Here is a 20,451-nt window from a genome sequence, read left to right as displayed (position 1 = left end):
TCTCTCAAGTCTGTTTAGGACTGGAGTGAGTAGAGACTGTGGGAGAAATTTTCTTGGTTATTCATTATCTGAGACTTTCATTGGTTTTCTTTTAGCCATTGATGCACCATCCAACCTGCGTTTCCTGACCACCACACCGAACTCCTTACTGGTATCATGGCAGCCACCTCGTGCCAGGATTACTGGTTATATCATCAAGTATGAGAAGCCTGGGTCCCCTCCCAGAGAAGTGGTCCCTCGGCCCCGCCCTGGTGTCACAGAGGCCACCATTACTGGTATGGCTACTTCCATGCTGTGATTTTCCCCTTATTCCTTTGGACATGCAAAGTCCTTAACACTCTCTACCTGCATCTTTAATACTATATCATTAGATTCAGAAGTCCAGTACTTTAGAATGCATTCTCTATATAAAAGCAGTGAGGGCTGGGTGCGTAGCTCAAGTGGTAGAGTGCCTGCCTAGCAAGCCTGTAGGCCCTGAGTTCAAACCCAGTACTGCCAAAAAAAAAAAGCAGTAGATTTCAATGTATCTCAAACCTCATGAACTCATCAAAATGCAATTTCAATACTGTCATATGGTACACTTTGTTTTTTTGATTTAAGTTCACCTGTCCATTCAGTTCTGGGAAAAGATATTTCTCAAGACAATAGCTAATTGTGATCCTGTCATCACATTCAGCTTCCTGTAAGATCTGGTGGTCCTGTAGGACTTGCCAGAGTACCACCTGCCATCGGCCCTAGTTTTTAGTCACAGTATAGGTCTTGAGGCAGAGCCATCCCAACCCTCCTGCCCTCAAGAGAAAGCCTGGAATAAGGAATCAGAATTGTTCACCTTGGTAGGAAATGTTATAGGCCTCTAGTATGCTCTGGTATTATTTTGCTGGAGAGATGAAAGATATGTATATATATATATATATACAACACACACACACACACACACACACACATCTGATTGTTAGAATTCCTACAGAGCATACAGTATCAGGAGATGTTGTTGTTTGACATTTCCAGAGGAAAAAAATAAACAGATGTAGGAGTTGAGCTGGACACTTCCTATAGGGAAGTCACTCTCCTGCACAGTACTCACCTTTAGTCTCACTTTTTTCCTTTGCCATTGAGGGCTGCCTAGTTATCAGGCCTAAACAGATTCATGTGCAAAATATGCAATGACCTCTTCTAAAATTAGATTCCATTGGTGGTATACAATGCTGACATGACATGATAGATTCTTCACAGGCTAAAAGAATACCCCAGAAAAGTTAGCATTAAAGTGCTTATTCAGGTGTCAGGTGTTTAATTGGCTAAGTGGTCTTCATATGCAGAATCTTCGGGGATTTATAGAAGAAAAGTGAAGTTAACTTTACCTTTCAAGAGCCAACAACCAGCTGGAAAGGGATGCTTGCCCCCCAGTAGCCTCTGCTAGGGAGACCGTTCCCATGTGACTAGTTGAACCTACGGAGTAACGTGATGGTTCCTTTCTTCCAACAGGCCTGGAACCGGGAACTGAGTACACCATCTACATCATTGCCCTCAAGAACAACCAAAAGAGCGAGCCTCTGATCGGAAGGAAAAAGACAGGTAAAAAGCATTTTCTGGGTAATAAGGAGAAGTTTCAGAAAAGACTCATAACAAATTATTGATTTTGCAGTATGAAGTTCTCAATGTTTGGTGCATTTCTCATGGAATTTTTTTCCTAATGGCATAGCTTGTATGTTGTACTCTTTGACAAGAATAACCTAACATGCTCTGCAGAGTTCTGTCTTATTTATTTCTTTACTACAGCCAGCCAATATATCTGAGTCACCTTTCAAAAATTTAGATATTAAATGTGAAACCAAGTTGCCATCACTGGTATTTTTCCATACCTTGTTGCATTTTAAAATATTTCTTTTTTTAAAAATAGAGCAAAACTCTCTTTTGTCTTGATTTATTATTTAGTTTCTGAAACTTGGAACTAAATAATGTCTTACTTTGTCATCCAGCTACAGTTTAATTTGAAGAAAATACTCTATTTGTAGTGATAGGAACACTTAAAAAATAAATGTATATGTATTTTTTATCTTTTTGCCATTTCAAACCATGAAAGACTATTGAACCATACTTCTATAATTTTCACACTTCAGACACTGATATGATTATTTTAGAATCTGTTCTTACAACTTGCTTCTCAAGTATAAAAAAAAAAGAGGAAAAAAAGACTGCAGACTTCAGTTCTAATAGACTTAATTTGAGCAGAGGCAGCTTCTATGGGGCTCAGTGGTTCAAAGCTTTCTGTGTATGATAAATTCATACTAACACTTTTTTCTTTCTCTAAACTATAAAGAAACCTTTGAGGAAGATCATAAAAAATTTCTTTCTAGAAAAAGTGTTTGTGATCTGAGAACTGCTGGTTTTCCAGGGGCTTTGATCAGGTCAATAGTCATTTGTTGCTTGAATTGATAACAATTATTGCTGCTACTGTCTGGAGCTTAATGCGCTTTGCTTTTTTGGCTCTAACCTCTCTTGGCTAGATGAGCTTCCCCAACTGGTAACCCTTCCACACCCTAATCTTCATGGACCAGAGATCTTGGATGTTCCCTCCACAGTTCAAAAGACCCCTTTCATCACCAACCCTGGGTATGACACCGGCAATGGTATTCAGCTTCCTGGCACATCCCATCAGCAGCCCAGTGTTGGGCAACAAATGATCTTTGAGGAACATGGTTTTAGGCGGACCACACCACCCACTGCGGCCACCCCTGTAAGGCACAGGCCAAGACCATACCCACCGAATGTAGATGAGGAGATCCAAATTGGTCATGTCCCCAGGGGAGACGTTGACCACCATCTCTACCCTCACGTTCTGGGGCTCAATCCAAATGCCTCTACAGGACAAGAAGCTCTCTCTCAGACAACCATCTCTTGGACCCCATTCCAGGAAAGTTCTGAGTACATCATTTCATGTCAACCTGTTGGCATTGATGAGGAACCCTTACAGGTAATTGGTTTTTCTCTTTACTTAAAACTGGACAGCCTAGAAAGGGGTTATCTAGGTAACTGTAGTGCCAGTGCACTGATGTAAAATGGTTACTTGTTTAGGACTCTTAGAAAGATGACACATTTAAGCTCTGATTTTTTTTTTTTTAAATCTCCATGTGCCTCTACCTTGGGAGAAGTACCAGAGCATGTCATTAGTGTTATTCAGTAGAGAGAATGAAATCATTTTTGTTATTCTGACACATTGGAGACTCCTTAATGAGATGGACAAAGAGATGATTCTAGAAAAGGAGAAAAATATTCTACTTGAATTTACATTTGTGTAAAGAAGTCTAAAATACCATCCTTAGAGTTCATTCTTGAAGAATCCCATTATCTATAATATGTCTAAGAAACCCAGGTGAAAGTGTGTCATAAGTGATTGACTTTTTAGCTGCAACTCTAAATTTGTCCCACTGTTACATGAATCAGTTTTTATTGTGTTATTTTTAGAAAGTGGCAGAAATTTAAAAGCTGCCTATACTGTGGGAATTTATGAGCTTAGGAACATAAGTTTGAAGATGTGCCTATGTTTTGAGGACTCCATGTTGTGGTTCAATGCCACCTTGTATGGCATGACCACATCTCCCATACAGATCAGTGTCCCTATCATATGTGAAAGGGACATGACCAGGGGTCCCAGTGGACTTGTTCTGATCCATAACTGTGTAAGATGAAGACAAGACTTATATTGATAAGGGCTGCTGGTGACTATGGAGCACACAGGTAGATTTTTGTTAGAAAAATCTGGCAAATGATAGCTTCTCGCACTCATTCCATTTCTCTCCTTGGCTAGTTGGGAGTCCTACACCCTTCCTTTTTATTTGTCTCCCTTTGCTTTGTTTAAACAGGGAGGGTTGTTGTTAGGAGTACAGGCTGGGGCATGTCTGTTCCTTACTATAATGCTTTCTCCTCACTTTGAATGTACCAATAATTGCAGTTCCGAGTTCCTGGAACTTCCACCAGTGCCACTCTGACAGGCCTGACCAGGGGGGCCACCTACAACATCATAGTGGAGGCTCTGAAAGACCAGAGAAGGCACAAAGTTCGGGAGGAGGTTGTTACTGTGGGAAACTCCGGTATGTACGCTCACACGCTATGTGTCTTGGCTGAATTACATCAGAAGAGGTGTTTTCTATTGTTTCTTTGTAACTGTTGATTTTTAACTGGGAGAAGTGAGGCTATACATCAGTAAATGAGCAACTTTAGATTCAATTATTTTCCCTTGTAGTATCCTAGTGTCCTGGTCCACGCACATTCAGAACTGATAAGAACCTCAAACAGTGAGAGGATGACAGGCCTGGAAGGGATTTGAAATATTATTTAGTTCAATACTCTAGTCTTGCTAGTGAGTATCTGCATTGATATAGGGCATTTATTTCCTGATATCTTTCCTGTACCCTCTTTACCTCACCATGCTACTTCTTGATTTTTTTTTTATTGTTTTATTATTCATATGTGCATACAAGGGATTGATTCTTATTACTGCAACTGATTACCTATAAACCCTCTGCAGACAGCTGGTTTTTGTTCCTGATATAAAAGGCTGCCATCATAGACCATCTCTACCCAAAGAGCTCCCTTGTTCTAAAGTGACTTCAAATTTTTTTTTTTTTTTTTTAATAACCATTGGTTCCTTTTTGTAGCACTTGAAAAGTCCTTTTAACCTGTAGGGATCCACCTGGCTTTTCAATTTGGAACAACTGATGATTCACCAAGGTGCATGAAAGGGTATAGTCAAAATCACGAATCCTGAATCTTCCAGGGGCTGTCTACTCCACATTCATGGGGAGTGATAAATTTTATCTCCCCCCAGGCAACAGGATTTCTTCCTAGGACAGTTATTTAATTTCAGCCTCCTTCATCATCTCATAGAAGACTGCTCTTTTACACATGTAAATTCCTGTCAATTAAGCAGCTGAGTTTTTGGCAAGCCAGAAGTGGGGATTATTTTGTGTTTGCTGTGTTACACATCCACAGTAATGCTTATCTTTCATCTTTTGTGGTTGTACTAGTAAAATGCCCTGAAAAAAAAGGACATTTTGAGAACATAAGTTTTTTTGTGTTTTTTCCACACCATTTTTTTTTTTTTTTTTAAAGATCACATCTCTATAATGATAGAGTGAAATTTTAACTCCTGCTATTTTTAGAATGGTGGAACACCCTTCAACAGTCTGAGCTCTTTGTATTTTCTTTCAACTCCTTATTCCCAGCAGCAGTATTCTTCATTCTAGCTAGGTTCTCTTGGCTTTGAAACATGCCACACTTTTAGTTCTCTAAAATACTGTTTTCTTCTAGGGTGATGCCTTTTGAAATATTAGGTACTTTTGATTTGCACATTGTATAAAGAAGTATGCAAGTAGGATTTAAAGTCACAGTAAGTTAGGCTATTTAATTTTTAGAGAATAATTTGAGGCGTGCTTTATTTACATAAATTATTTTAAAATAAGTTTTTTCCAAAACATAAAGAAACAAGATCTTAGGGTAATGAGATGAGACCCCTACTTACTCTAACTCATCTATATCCTGTTGCTTCTTCTTGTTTGGAACAGTTATTTTATTTATAAAGCAGTTTTTACTATTATAATAACTGAAAATCTATGATTTTTGTATTACTATGCAAAATGTATGATAACAAAAGTGAAGAGTGTATTTATAATGTTATCTAAAAATGCTGACTTGGCTAGAATCCCAGGTATTCAGGAGGTGTCGATCAGTAGGATCATGGTTTGAAGCCAGACCAGGCAAAAAAGTAATTGAGACCTCCATCTCAACAAATAAGTCAGGTGTGGGTGGTATCTGTCTGTGATCCCAGCTATAAGAGAGGCTGTAGATATAAAGATTTCCCTTTGAGACCAACCCCACACAAAAACTTGACATCCTCTCTGAAAAATAACTAAAGCAAAAAAGGGCTGGGGGTATGGTAGAGCAACTAAAAGCCCTGAGTTCAAATCCTGCACTGCAAAAAACAAACAAAAAAACTTTAAGACATTGTAGACAAAGAATAGCATCTAATAATTCTTAACCTAATGAGCATGTATTGACAAACGGTCAACAGTTTGAATTCTTGACCTCATGTAATCTTCACAATATCCTTAGGAGGCAGAAATATTTTTATTATTATCCTCCTGTTATAGAAGAGGGAAGAGAGGAAGGGAGATGTTAATGAGCTCAAAGCCACTCAGGTACCGATGGAGAGGCATCATGCCTTGAAGTCTTAACTAGCTTAACCTGCTTCAAGATCTGTTCCATGTTCTGTAAAGGAGACTTACTAGGAATGATCAGTTTTTAGAACTAGGATGGAAATAAAAGATGGGCTGCTTTGAAGATGCCTGTGGCCAGGTTCCACTGCTCTGTGTAAGCATTGCTTATGAGAGTGACTGATGCATTGATAGAGCAGATGAGTGATTCAGTGCTAATGGATTAGGTCATTGTATACAATGGATACTTATGGTCCAAAACCATCAACAAGATTTTTTTTTTCCTTTCTTTTCCCAGTCAATGATGGTTTGAACCAACCTACAGATGACTCATGCTTCGACCCCTACACGGTTTCCCATTATGCCATTGGAGAGGAGTGGGAGCGATTATCTGAATCTGGCTTTAAACTCACTTGCCAGTGCTTAGGCTTTGGCAGTGGTCATTTCAGATGTGATTCATCTAGTGAGTAGCTTGCTTTGCTTCAGTTCCATGCATTTGCACTAATGTATCAAGAAAGCATGTTTGGTAGACAAAGGCTCTTCCAAACATGAAGCAAACATAAAGATACTGTTTGACTCAAAGTAACATTTTGCATCATAGAAATATGATGGGAAATTTTACTTATTGAATATTGCTTCATTTCAAGGGTTGTATGCTAATACAATTATTGATTAAAAATAAGTTTGTAGTGGTGGCTTGATTTTTGAAGTTTTCTGTTTAATCAATAAAGCCAAACTCATTGGAGCCATGTCTAACTGGGAGTACCAGAAACACAAAGAAACCCCAAATCTCTTTTAATCTTTAGTTTGGAGTGAGGTCAGAGGTGAACATGTATACTCACAAACACTCTCTTTTAATACCAATCAAACAAACATTTATCATAGTACACATATCACATACATACACTACACAGACACACACATCAAACACAATCATAGTACACACACATACACACACCAAAATAACCCAGATAGCTCAAACATTGTTAACCACATAAAAGAAAGTGGTAAGAATCAACTAGAATTAAAATGATATGATTTCAATATAAAGAGATTTTTAATTTTTCAATTTTCTTACTTAAAATGATCCTAGGAGTTATCTATTATGCTTTGAGATTTAATATTAGAATTTATAACTTTTAATTTATCCTTTATTTTTAGGAGATATAATTATTATTGACAATTGGTTTATTTTTGTAGGTGTTAACCATTATTAGGCCTTATGAACAAACCTCCTAAGGACAATTGTAGAAATTGTATTCTGTGGAACTGAAATGCAACAGATTTAAAACTTTTCTTTAAGAGATTTTACTTCACTTGTATACATAAAATGGTTTAACATTGGACATCAACTAAGTGATATTTAACTTCTGTAACTAAGCTACTTTTAAATTTACTTTTTTTTAAAAATCATGTATAAGTACTTAGGTGTAAATGTGGGGACAAACTATAAGTTTATGTAAATCTTCTGCTCAACTTACATATTGTCTGTTTAAATGTTATAATTGCATAATATCTTTTCTTCCAGTTTAAGGAAGGCTGAATTGTTGATAAAATGGAAGAAATAATGCATTGTTGTATGAACTTGTGAAGTGTGTTCTGTTTCATACAATACTTGGAGATTAAAAAGTCATTTTTTATGTGTGTAGTTACAAAAATACAACTTGTGACTTCAGGATATTCTTCAGAACCATTCTTCTATTTGTAGGAATAGTAACTTTTGATTTATCATTCTGTTTCGCTTTTGTTGCCCATGTTTATTCTTTTATTCTTTCCATTTAGATGAAACAGGTGATGGCAGGTAGAAACCAGCCGATATCTATTTTAGGTTTAATTGAACTACTTTGTATCTAGGGCCTCTGCAAATCTAAAAATGACTTTTTCTTTATTTCTAAAAAGCTACTCCAGCCCTACTTCAGTTTTCCACAATTTTAAATCTTACTAATGAGAATTCAAATGAAAGTCATGAGCTAGTTCTGTGACAATACTTTGAAGGAATAAATCTTAAAATGGCATAGAATTGGTTCATTTTAGGGATCATGATCTTTAATGGCCACTTCTTCTGGATTGATAGCTTTTAAAATACTATGACATGTCCCAGTGCACTGGCTGTCATATGAGTCAGAGTGCAACTAACTCTTTGCCTATGATGTCCCATCCATACAGAATGGTGCCACGACAATGGTGTGAACTACAAGATTGGAGAGAAGTGGGATCGCCAGGGAGAAAATGGTCAGATGATGAGCTGCACATGTCTGGGGAATGGAAAAGGAGAGTTCAAGTGTGATCCTCGTACGTCATCACAGATCACTTCCACAGCCTTATGAAGGGCTCCCACTTTCATTACTGGGCTGTAACTCTTGTTCACAGGATTGATTGGAGACTTTAGGTCTCTCTCTGAGGCTTGAACAGTGGGTTTGTTAATCTCTTAATTTAGAAAAAGAGAGGCAAGCTTTAAAAATGAGCCAGGACAATGTTTTTACAGGGTACTTTAGCAATTTTCTAACCTGAGGATTTTAACTATTATGTGCAGTGAAATGTTGCTATTGGTCTATAGATTCAACATTTAAAATATGACTTCCGTCTTCCTGTTGAACCTGTTAGATCTAGTTTTGGGAAATACTGCCCTAAGATCTACATAGCAGTACCTCTCATGATGATTCACATACATTTAGGAGATTTGGGCTGTGATGATACAAATGTATCAAGTTGGATCTGCATTCTGTTCTCGGTCTTACAAGTACTTCTTATTTGTGCTCTCACGTAGATGAGGCAACGTGTTATGATGATGGGAAGACCTACCATGTAGGTGAACAGTGGCAGAAGGAATATCTTGGTGCCATTTGCTCTTGCACATGCTTCGGAGGCCAGCGGGTAAGACTGTATGCACTGAGCTCCCTGCAACATAGATGAAGACACAGATAAGACTCCTGCATGAATGTGCTGGGTACACAGTTGTGCCAGGACCTCTTATGAGGAGTCCATAAGACTCCGGAGTGTCCGTCTTCAGTTGTCCCCTCCTTGACAGCCTCAGCCCCTCTCCATTCCACCTATTCTCATGCCATCCTGTTCTTCAGCACCTGAAATGCTAATGCTGTGAGTACAGATCCCCCTCAGCTCCAAGCTGATGCCCCTGTGGTATTGCTGCTAAATATTTTGAACAATACCTTCAGCAAATAAAATGCTACCTCTTTGTGCCCTTCTTTAATCTAAAACTAAACCCCTTGTTACTGCTCTAACACTGCCAAGTAACAAGGGAATATGTGTCCCTGGCCCTTAATGATATAGTTGGAGACATTAAATTAGCATAAATGCAAAGTCAAGTTGATGAAGTGAGATTCTGAGTGAGTCTGACTAATAGTTCTGGGTGGGCTAGAATCAGTTAGAAAGGTTTTATAGAAAAGACAAGCATAAACTGGCTGGGATTTACCATAGCTGAGATTTGGTTGAGGGAGGGAAAGAAGTGGAAAGATAGTAAGTCCCTTTTAGAAGCTGTAGGATTCTATGAAAGACTCCTCCTTCCAGTGCAAAAAGCATATTAAGAAAGTTGGGAATGAATGAACCTTAGCAGATGAGTGGGACTTGCACAGGAAGAGAAGCAAGGACATTTCAGAAGAAAGGAAAAACATAAGTAGACAGAACAAGCTTAAGATATGATAATAAGCCAAAATGTATTCTAAGAGTTGTGAATGCATGAGATCATCATCAAAGCTTCCTTAGTGATTAACTGCTTATATTTTGCCAATGCATAAGAGCTGAAATTCTTTAACTCAAGCACTAAATTATGATGTCCTTGGGTTATCATAAACTCCACTTGACTTCATGCCTCTCCTCTCAGGGCTGGCGCTGTGACAACTGCCGCAGACCTGGGGCTGAACCCAGTCCTGAAGGCTCCACTGGCCACTCCTACAGCCAGTACTCACAGAGATACCATCAGAGAACAAACACTGTAAGTGCACTTGCACCTGAATGTCTACCTAAATGCAATCAGGTGCATAGCAGAGGTCTTTCTTCTGAAGGAACCAAATGATTTTTATTTAAAAAAAAAATCCTTATAAATTACTTATGAAGAATACTGTATCCCAGAGCATAACTTACCATTTGTTAAATTCCTGAACATCTTCTATCATATATATTGATAGGTTCTTGAAAACATATAGTATCCTTCCTATACAGTTGTTATAGTAGTCTCCTCTGCCCACTTGTTTTTTCTATATACTTTAGAATATTTTTCACTAATCTTTTTCTTCTTTTTTCATTTTAACAGAATGTTAACTGCCCAATTGAGTGCTTCATGCCTTTAGATGTGCAGGCTGACAGAGACGATTCCAGAGAGTAATATTTGCAACACAAGGGAACAAGCATTTCTCTCTGCCAAGGCCCATCCAAACTGGAGTGATGGTAGCAGATCCCATCTTTGAGTGTTTGTTTCTTTCTTAAGCCTTTTGCTCTGGAGTTAAGTTCTCCAGCTTCAGCTCAACTCACAGCTTCTCCAAGCATCACCCTGGGAGTGTTTTGAGACTTTTCTCATAAATGAGGGCAGTGCATTACCTGTTCTACTTCAGAATATTCAATACCCCGCTCGGTGTTTTAAAAGAAATGATTCTCAGTATGATTTGGTTTGGAATCAATAGGGAAGTGTATGCAGCCAACCAAGATTCAAAATGTATCAAATAATACTACCAAAAATTTTAAGTAGGAAAGTTACCCAAACACTCTGCTTTCATTTAACTGTCTGGCCTGCAATACTATAGGAACAGCATGTCCTGTTACTGTGATATTTAAAATAGCCACAGTACTCTTCCAAATGACTCTAACAATTGCCTAGAAATATCTTTCTCTTACCTGTTATTTATCAATTTTTCCCAGTATTTTTATATGGAAAAAATTGTACTGAAGACACTTAGTATGCAGTTGATAGAGGGATTCGGTATGGCTGGTGATTATTTTTTATACTGTATGTGCCAAAGCTTTACTACTGTGGAAAGAAACTGTTTTAATAAAAGATTTACATTCTTCAACTTGAAGGTCTTTTTTTTTTTAATGTAAGGTATTTAGGGAAGAAATAATAATCCTCATGAATGTTATTTCTCTTTTCAATTCAGCAAACATTTGAAAATCTATGACAATTCTTGAGGGATTTCTTTATAAGAACTTCTGCCTGTTGCTACAAAAAGATTCATTTTTGTCATCTCATCTCTTCAGTAGTGGAGATAGCTTTATGTTTTCTACCTTAATAGTTTAAAGCAAACTCAAATATTTATTAAACTTGCTAGCTAACACTTGAGAAGTATAACTGAAACAACCTGTATTTGCTCTTTTCTAACCATTATAATGCTTCCTTTCCTCCCTCCTCTTTTCATTCCTTCATTTCAATAGACATCTATTCAAATAGATTACCTGTAAGGAAAATAAAAGTATGACTGAGTTGTTAAAAAACTATTTGAATAGTATTGTATAGGGAATCTCTATGCTATAATAACCTCAGTATCTGTTCATATCAACTTTCATTTTTGGCACAATTTTATAAACTCCCAACTGAACAGTTCGTTTATTCCTTGTCTGCAAAGATCATTTCCTTTCAGTTTCACCATGGAGAAATAACAAAACTTTGGGATTAAATCTGATATTCCAGCCACTGTGGTGGCTCACATCTATAATCCTAATTTACTCTAGAGGTGGAGATTGGGAGGATTGAGGTTCAAAGCCAGCCCTGGGGGAGGGGCGGGGAGTGGAGGGAGATTCTTGAGACTCCACCTCAACCAATAAAAGCCCATTTAAAAATCTGACATTCAGAATAATAAATAGTGGCATAGGAAATAGTTGATTATCCATTAGTAAAAGACTCAGAAAGCACTTAAAAAATACATAACACTAACATTTGAATTGATTTACAATTTTTTTAAAAGTGCTTTGACATTCAGCATTCCATTTAAAGATTTCTCAGCCTAATTTTACAGAGAATACAGATGAATTTTTCTCAGCAAACCACAGACCCAGACCTGGATTTTATTTAACATCTCTGGTCTTTCAGCTTTACCAGTCCAGTAATTACCAAGCTAGCTGCTGTTTATATGGTACAATATCACAAGAAGTGCAGATCAAGGTGATATTAAATGACTTATTTGACATAGGTGGGTCATCACTGCACTGCTCACTCATCAGGACTCCACGCTTTGTGCAATGGGAAATCCATGAAAACTTGGAGGAGAAAGTGAAATGGCACCTTCATCTTCATGAGGTGGTTGGTCAAGCAGGCACCTCAGCCTGCTTTAAGCTTAAAAACAAAGAAGGCACAGCTTCCGGTTGACACTGACTATGCTTCAAAACACTTGCCAAAATACAAACCTAAGAATATTTTCCCTAAAGTACAGTTTAAATAAATCCAACTGGACTGTATTAAGTGGATAGCAAGTCCTTTTGATACTTTTATGAAATGTAAAACCACAACTAAGATTAAAAAAAAATTTTTTTTCCACAATATCTACTGGATTTTAGAAGGTTGTTAGGTTACAAATTAAACTCAGAACAAATTAAGCAAATTTAAGTGGTCTTTTCTGTGTAGACATCACAATGTAAGAATGATAAAGCTTTCTTCTTTTACTGAGCATTTCTCAGCAAAAATCAAATGAGAACCACGTGCTTCTAAAAATCTTTTACGGGTCACATTATTGGCTCCCCTAAGAACTGTCTTAAGCAAACCACACTGAGAGGTACAATTAAAAAGACCAATCTGGATGTAAGCAAGAAATGGACAACTCAAGAAAAATTAGGTGAAACTAGTAAATATTATTAGAGTTTTAAAAGAAAGTAAGTTCTGAAGTTTTACTGTGCCATGCTGTACTTGATTTGTCATGAAATTTATTGTCTATTTATGTTGTTTTCAGCTCAAATGGCCTAAATGAATTATGCAAATTAGTCCATAATAATATCAGTATAAGCCTGTAAGGCACACTTTCTAGGGAAGTGAATAAAGAAATGATCAGGTGGAAATTACAAGTACAGGAAATGACTTTTTCTATTTAATTATACTTCCATTGAAAATTCTATTCCATTTCTAGTTGTATGAAACTCATTAAAGTGATTAAGAAACATCACATCAGCACATTTAAGTGCCGAAATTGCTTCCTATTCAGTAAATTCCCATTACTGTGGTAGGGAAAGTGGCAGGCTACAATTTTAAAAATCTTATTTTCAAGGGATACAATTTAACTCTTAAAAAAAAAAAAAAGGCCACCGTTGGAACGTCTCATGTTTGGGGACATTTAAAGATTACCAAAAGGCTGGCAAAGCAGAAGCAGCATAAAGATGACCTTGTACAGACAGAAGATTCATGTCTACTGCACTTATATTTGAGACATGAGTTATTTTCATTACCACAATGTCCCACTCTATCCTCATTAAAACAAAAGATTCAATTTGAATTGCAAACACAAACCTATATAAATTACAAATGAAGAGAAGAAAATACTGTAGTAATAAAAGAGCAAGAGAAATGGTGTTCCAGCTAAAAGCCCCAAACGGGAAATTCCTTTTTTAACATTTCTCTGTAGAGAAAGGTATGAGATATGAAAGCATGTTTTACATTTCCTTGAATTCCTTTTTACTTACTCTTTAGAGACATGTAAGTTTTAATAATCCTAGGAGCCAAATTTATCTCTCAAATAGCTCTTGTGTGGAGTCCCCCAAAGGCTTGAAATTAGCATTGGTTGGAGGCTGCATGAGGCCATGGACCTGGAGTTAGTATTCTGCATTGGCATAGAATGAACTTGCCCATCCTCAGCCTGCATTTAGGTCAAAGATTCCACCAAAAAGCTCTTTGCATCACAGTACTTTGGAAAGGGCCAGTTCATTCCAGAAGGCAGCACTGCCTTGGCCAGGAGATCACTAGGCAGGGCTTTATAATGAGACCTGCCCATCTCTGCCATTCAGCATTGGTTGTAAGATGCTGAGCCAAGAACTGAAAAATTTTCAGTATTTTTGAGTCAGGAACATGCATGGAGGTACTTGAGCCCTCAGACACTGCTGGTGGAAAGGTAAAATGGTGCAGCTGCTGTGGATAAGTCTGGTGGCTCCTCCAAAAGTTAGTTACCATATGATCTTGCAATTTCACTTCCAGTTATATAGCAAAGGAATTGGAAATAAACATTCACACCAAGACTTTTGTACACAATGTTCATAGCAGCATTATCCCTAACAGCCAAAATGTAGAAACAACCCAAATGTCCATCAGCCGATGGTGGATAAGCAAAACGTATTACACCCGTATGACGGAATTATATTTTTCTATGAAAGAAATGAAGTGCTGGTAACATTCTGCAGCATAAACCTTCAAAATATTAAGTAAAAGAAGCCAGACACAAAATGCCACATATTGTAAGATCCCATTTATGTGAAATGTGCAGAATAGGCAAATCCATGAACATAGAAAAGAGCTAAGTGATCGCCTAGGATTGGGGGCGGGGTCAGAGAGTATGTGGGCAATGGGTAACAGGAACAAAGCTTTTTTTTTCTTTTTCTTTTTTGTTGTACTAGGGTTTGAATTTATGGACAGGAACTATGCCACTTGAGTCATGTTCCCAAACTTTCATGTTAGGATGATGAATATATCATGGAAATAGTGATGGCTGCCCAACTTTAGAATATACTTAAAACCACTGAATTGTACACTTTACAGTGGTCAAAATGGTGAATTTTATCTTGTTTTGGGGCATACTGGGGTTTGAAATCAGGGCCTAGACCTTAAGCCACTCCACCAGCTCTATTTTTGTGAAGGGTTTTTTTGAGATAGGGTCTCACTATTTACTCAGGCTGGCTTTGGACCTTGATCTCTGCCTCCTGAGTAGCTAGAATTACAGGTGTGAGTCACCAGCAGAATGTCTTTAATATCTTTTTGCTTATTGGAAGAAGTGAGGCATGGGAAAACAGAATAAATGAAGGCTGAAGGAACTCAAATAAATTTTGGTTACTAATTTGGAAATTTAAGTAAAAGCATGCATAAATATACACTTACTGCTTTTCATAATAATTTCCATAATTATCTTCCAGTGCTTCCCATGCTTCCACGCATACAAAAGCAATGTGAAAATAATAACCAGCATTTTTTCCAAACAGTATTTATCATGTGCCGGGTGGTTCTCGAAAGGCCCTTAGTATTTTGTCTCTGAAGAGTAAATACTCTTCAGAGGAACCCTAAGAGGTGAAGATTGTTATTAATTATTCTACAAGCAGAAAGTGAGGGTGGCGCTAAGTGAACTGTCTAAGATTACACAGCTTTTGGGTACCAGAGCTGGGACTTAAACCTGACAAGACCTTCAGGGCATATGCTTTTGACCAGAGCTTTTCAGCCTCTTCAAGGAGTGAATCCATCCCATCCTATAGAAGCAGCAAACCACAAGAAGTTAAGGCACACATCCAAGAGCACCTAGCTGCTGAGTAGCAAAACAAGGCAGTGATTATACTAAAGGCACAGAGATGATCTCCTGGATGGGGCCACGATCAAGTACAAGAATGTGGAGGGCTGCTGGCAAAGTTCTGTTTTGACCTCATTGCTGGTGACATAGGTGTCCACTTACAAATTATTCTTTAAACACCCAGTGAATGTTTCATGCACCATTCCCTATGCATGACTTACTACAAATTTTTTCTTTGTTGTTAAATTTGTAGTTGGGCATGGTAGTTCTTACCTGTAATCCCAGCACCCAGGAGGCTGAAGCAGGAGGATGGCAAGTTTGGGCCAGTGTGGACTATATAGTGAGACTGTCTCTGAAAAACAAAACCCAACACACATATATTGTGGGGGAGGAGGGAGAGCATAATTTAAAACAGAGATAAATTTGTGCCTAGCAGTGTTCAGCAAAATTAAGATTAAAGAGTGTCCAGAAATGGAAGTAACTGGGAACTTTAAAACCTGCAGGTTTTTGTGTTGTATGGAAAGGAAATGGATCCAGGCCTGAGCAGAAGCAGATGTCACAGAACCAGGCAAAACCACTTCAATAGCAGACAGGAAATCATTATGACTACTATACCTTTAAATGTCAGTGAAACTTCAGTCCTGGTTCTGAGGTGTTTTGGGTTTTGTTTCCCTATTATAGTCCAAGCTGTCCTCAAACTTTCAATCCTACCTCAAACCCCAAATGTTGGGATTGCATGTCCCACCATACCTCATCCCCTTGGGCAGTTTTGAATGTTTTAACTGGTTAGTTTTCAGACTCTCCCAAAGTGTACCTCCTTGGCTATGGCTACCTACAAGATTAACCTGAGTAAATATAAATGGAAACAGTAAGCTGGAGCCAAACAAAAGGCACCTAGGAAGTGAACTGGTGATGTTTTCAGTGACAGGGTGAGAGCTGGTAGCTTTTTACTGCTTGATAGACAGTGGGAGGGTAAATGAGAAAGAACCTATTGATAGGCCTAAACTGAATTGTTTTGTGGAGTAAAAAATGAATGATGGGTCTTGTGGCTTGGTGGTCCTCACCAGGACTCACTCAACCTTCCCCTTCTTGAACTCCTAGGACCAAGGACACACCAACTATCTTGCCTCAAGCTCTGCCTACCTGAACGGCAGGGCACAGGTGGGGTAAGAGCACATTTCAGAACAGGATTTGAAAAGAATTAGTAATATACTAGACATAGAAGAGAAAAAATACAAGTCCTGAAATAAAGCGCTCCACAGATGGGACAGACAATAGCATAATGGATACAATGTAGAAAGTAATGAAATGGAAGACCACCTGCTGAATAGATGCTCTTCAGCTTTTTCTGGAGTTACAGCTTGATAAACTACCAAGTTCAAAATACCACACATAGAAGATGGATATAACATACCTACTGAATAGCATAGCTTACAACACAGCATACTCCTGTGTGGCAATTGTTTACTCTCAGGATCATGCAGCTGGGAGTTATGGTCTGCCAAGCCTAAGGGACTTTTGCTCTGCATATTGCTGGCCGAGAAAGAGTAAAAAGTTTAATTCATTTATTTTGTACTGGGGTATAAACTTAGGGCCTCACGCTTGCTAGGCAGGTGCTCTTATCACCTGAACCACTACACCAGCCCTTTTTTTTTGTGATGGGTTTTTTCAGGATATTTGCCTTGGGCTGGCTTCGAACTGGAATCCCCTGCCTCCTGAGTAGCTAGGATTATAGGCATGAGCCACCTGTGCCCAGCCAAGTAAAAACTTTAAATCTGAAGTATAGTTTCTACTTAGAGTGCATGTCACTTTTGCACTACTATCAAGTCAAAATTGTAAGTTAAACTAAGTTAGGGAACTGTATGTACTTTTAATCCTTTTGGAAAACTTTATTGCCTAGTTATGCTTACAAAAATACTCTTAATATATTAGTACTAGAAGGGGAGAATGGGGGAATTGAAATAAAATGGAGGAGGTTGCATTTGTTCAAAGTACACTATGCATGTGTAGAATTATCAATGAAACCCCCTTGTATTAAAAATAAATGTAAAAACAAAGAATGGTACTGCAAAATTTGGCAGTTAATGCTGATGTACAGATTGATCAAATTAATCGATTCTCACACTATTTTACATGTGGAGGGAAGGGGACAATGTGAGACTCCATCATTACTTCCCAGGTATGAGGTTATGTTACATAATTTTCTAAGAGTCAAAATGGTAACAGCTGGTAAAATTACATGCATAAACATGGCTAGACAATACTGTGTTAAACAGAGCCAAAGTTGTTCCAGTAATTATAACCTTAATGCTTACCTTCAGTAAAGCTAAGGAATAATCAATAACTTGGGGGAGACAAAAAGCATACTTAGTAATTTGTGAGCCAGAATCTGTAATTATCTACTTATTGCTACATAGCAACTTACCCTGTGTTGTGACTAACAACAGCATGAATCTCTCTGTATCTGGAGGTCAGGAATTCATAGAAAGCTCCTTTGGGCAGTTCTGGCTCAGTTATCTCAGGAGGTAGAAGCCAGATACGGCCTGAACTGGACTGAAGGATCCGCTGAGAGATGGCTTACTCACAGGCTGGCAGCTTTCTTCGGCACTGCTTACAATTCCTTACAAAGTGGCCAGGGCTTACTCCAGAACAAGTGATGCAAGAAACTAAGGCTGAGAGTGCAGTGTCTTGTGATCTAACCTCAGAAGTCACGCATTTTTTTTCTGCAGTACCTTAATCACTTACCTCAGTCTTTTTCAATGAGGAAGGGAACCATGTAAGGATTGCAAGATTAGTTAATATATAAATAACTTACAGACTGTGTGTGGTGATGCACACCTGTAAAAAAAGTACTTGGGAGGTGGAGACAAGATGATCACAAATTCAGGCCAGGCTGGGGTACACAGTGAGTCCCTGTCTCAAGAAATAAAAGACAGCATGTGCCTATAATCCCAGCACTTGGGATGCAGAGGTGGGAGGATGGTGAGTTCAAACCAGCTTGTGCAACATACGGAGTTCCTGGTCAGTCTGGAATAAGAGACCCTGACTCAAGAGAAAAAAAAAACTTACAAAGAAGACTTTTAAAAAATTAAAGATTTTTATTTAGGAAGAGAGTAGGTTAAAGACACATGAAGTAGGCAAGACTCATCACCTATTGTGGTGAATGTTGCTAAAAGGTTTTAGCCAACCATGCATGTACTCTATTATGTCAAGAGTGTGGAACACATGCAGGGTACATGGATGCAGTTATGTCCATGTTTTTTTTTTGCATTCTGCGGTCTGAGCTCAGGGCCTCACAGGCTTGCTAGGCAGGAGCTATATTGTTGAGCTACACCTTCAGTCACACAGTTATGTCCTGATGCAGAGGTACTGCTCTCCTCCTGTGCTGACTTTTGGTGACAAACCTGCATATGGGGTACATATCCACACACTAAACAGCAAATGTAGTTTTTTATGTTGTTTCAGATGGTAGATGTAGGGCTACTAAAGTTATGGGAAACATTTCACTTAAGACAGGAAGAATGTGCATCAGCACTGTCCAGAGGGATCCACATGACTTCCTAATCTCCTCAAAGGTTCCAGTTCACAGGGGATAATCTATTTAGAAAGCAGACAGCCATGTTTCTTAGACATGTGATGAAAAAGAGGCCCTGCCTGCAAGGAATCCCATGTGGGGAAATATGTGGAGCTTAAGGCTTGTGCCATCCTTTCTGTGGGATTCACACATGGAATGCTGTAGGTCAGCCAAGCTCTAGGAGAGGTGCTCTTGTGTTCCTTGCACGTGTGATGTGTCAGTCTAAGAGCCTGTATCTTTTAAGTAAGACGCGACTACCTAAAACTATGGACCCAACTATTATGATGCAATATTTTATTTTTTGAAAAGGTACTTTCAAAATTTCACACGATTGTTGACCTACAAAGAAGCAGAAAATGAAATGGTATGTGACACATATCAGTGGTGGAAGAGCCGAAGATCCGTGTGAGCCAAGATTATTCCCAGTTCATCACAAGCCTCAATCACAACCTTGTCAGCAGCAGAACCGGAAGGAGCTGCAATGTAGGCCACACCACTCTGAGGGAAAAAAACAATATTGATTTTCAAAACACAGTGGCACATAAAAAACTGCAAAAATCAAAATACCCCTCTAAAAAGCATAAGCCAACAATGATTTATTCAGTCAAAAGAGTAGAATTTTGGTCATCTATATACCAAACAGAGAAGTTAAGTAATTCTCCAAATATTACTGATTATAAGACATTTGATAGGTAACTTAAAGAAGCTTAAAAATCAGAAGCAGGATTTCTGAAATTGTTTCTTGCTCAACTCTGTACAAATGTACATCAGTTCCTACTCACCCTTTTAGCTCTGTCTACATTATCCCTGAAGGGAAAGAAGGCATCAGAACTGACAGAAACTTCACATAGTTTGTCAATCCACTCCTTCTTCTCTGCCTCAGTTAATAACTTGGGGACTTCCTCAAACAGTGCCTTCCACTTCATTACATCTTCATCCTGAGGAGCAGGGAGGGAAGAAGGTCAGCCTGACATCATCTTTAGTTTTACCTGTGAAAAGCACAATGCCAGAAAGCACTGAGCCATTTTCTCTATGATTACTTGTAAACAACGACACAGCTCAGTCCGTATTTTTAGAAGTTCTTTGATGGTTTTTAAAACATTTTCATTACAGAAGGAAAGTGTTTCTAAGTTTACCAAACAGACTCTTATCATTTTCACATTCTAAATCAGCTTATTTCAAACATATTTTTTTAATCTACAAGTTAAATCTACTTTATAACTCTGTATCAAAGCAAAAAAGAAAATTATGT

The 20,451-nt window shown here is 38.2% G+C and overlaps 2 protein-coding genes across 13 annotated transcripts in view; one reads left to right on the top strand and one right to left on the bottom strand.

Annotated features, from left to right (window-relative positions):
* Fn1 (fibronectin 1) overlaps positions 1 to 11,233 on the top strand; it is a 63,796-nt gene extending 52,563 nt beyond the window's left edge. For 4 of the 12 annotated variants that reach the window (XM_020181664.2, XM_020181666.2, XM_074071662.1 and 1 more), the window contains 9 exons: positions 96 to 275; positions 1,486 to 1,575; positions 2,508 to 2,974; positions 3,953 to 4,091; positions 6,511 to 6,675; positions 8,379 to 8,504; positions 8,980 to 9,086; positions 10,051 to 10,161; positions 10,480 to 11,233. In XM_020181664.2, coding sequence (XP_020037253.1) covers positions 96 to 275; positions 1,486 to 1,575; positions 2,508 to 2,974; positions 3,953 to 4,091; positions 6,511 to 6,675; positions 8,379 to 8,504; positions 8,980 to 9,086; positions 10,051 to 10,161; positions 10,480 to 10,551 — 1,457 coding nt within the window. In that variant the 3' untranslated portion in view covers positions 10,552 to 11,233. The remainder of the gene's footprint in view (positions 1 to 95; positions 276 to 1,485; positions 1,576 to 2,507; positions 2,975 to 3,952; positions 4,092 to 6,510; positions 6,676 to 8,378; positions 8,505 to 8,979; positions 9,087 to 10,050; positions 10,162 to 10,479) is intronic. The other 8 variants (XM_020181663.2, XM_020181668.2, XM_020181669.2 and 5 more) reach the window with 2 other exon arrangements.
* A 7,595-nt stretch (positions 11,234 to 18,828) lies between these two features.
* Positions 18,829 to 20,451, bottom strand: part of Atic (5-aminoimidazole-4-carboxamide ribonucleotide formyltransferase/IMP cyclohydrolase) — a 29,209-nt gene continuing 27,586 nt past the window's right edge. The window contains exons 15-16 of the mRNA XM_020181670.2: positions 19,982 to 20,137; positions 18,829 to 19,697 (exon numbers count right to left, since the gene is read on the bottom strand). Of these exons, the coding sequence (XP_020037259.1) occupies positions 19,578 to 19,697; positions 19,982 to 20,137 (276 nt within the window). The 3' untranslated portion in view covers positions 18,829 to 19,577. The remainder of the gene's footprint in view (positions 19,698 to 19,981; positions 20,138 to 20,451) is intronic.

Source organism: Castor canadensis, chromosome 4 (assembly GCF_047511655.1).
Source record: "Castor canadensis chromosome 4, mCasCan1.hap1v2, whole genome shotgun sequence".
In the NCBI taxonomy this organism is placed as follows: Eukaryota; Metazoa; Chordata; class Mammalia; order Rodentia; family Castoridae; genus Castor; species Castor canadensis.
The sequence above is the reverse complement of the archived record's forward strand: the minus strand, read 5'-3'. Positions and strand labels throughout refer to the sequence as shown.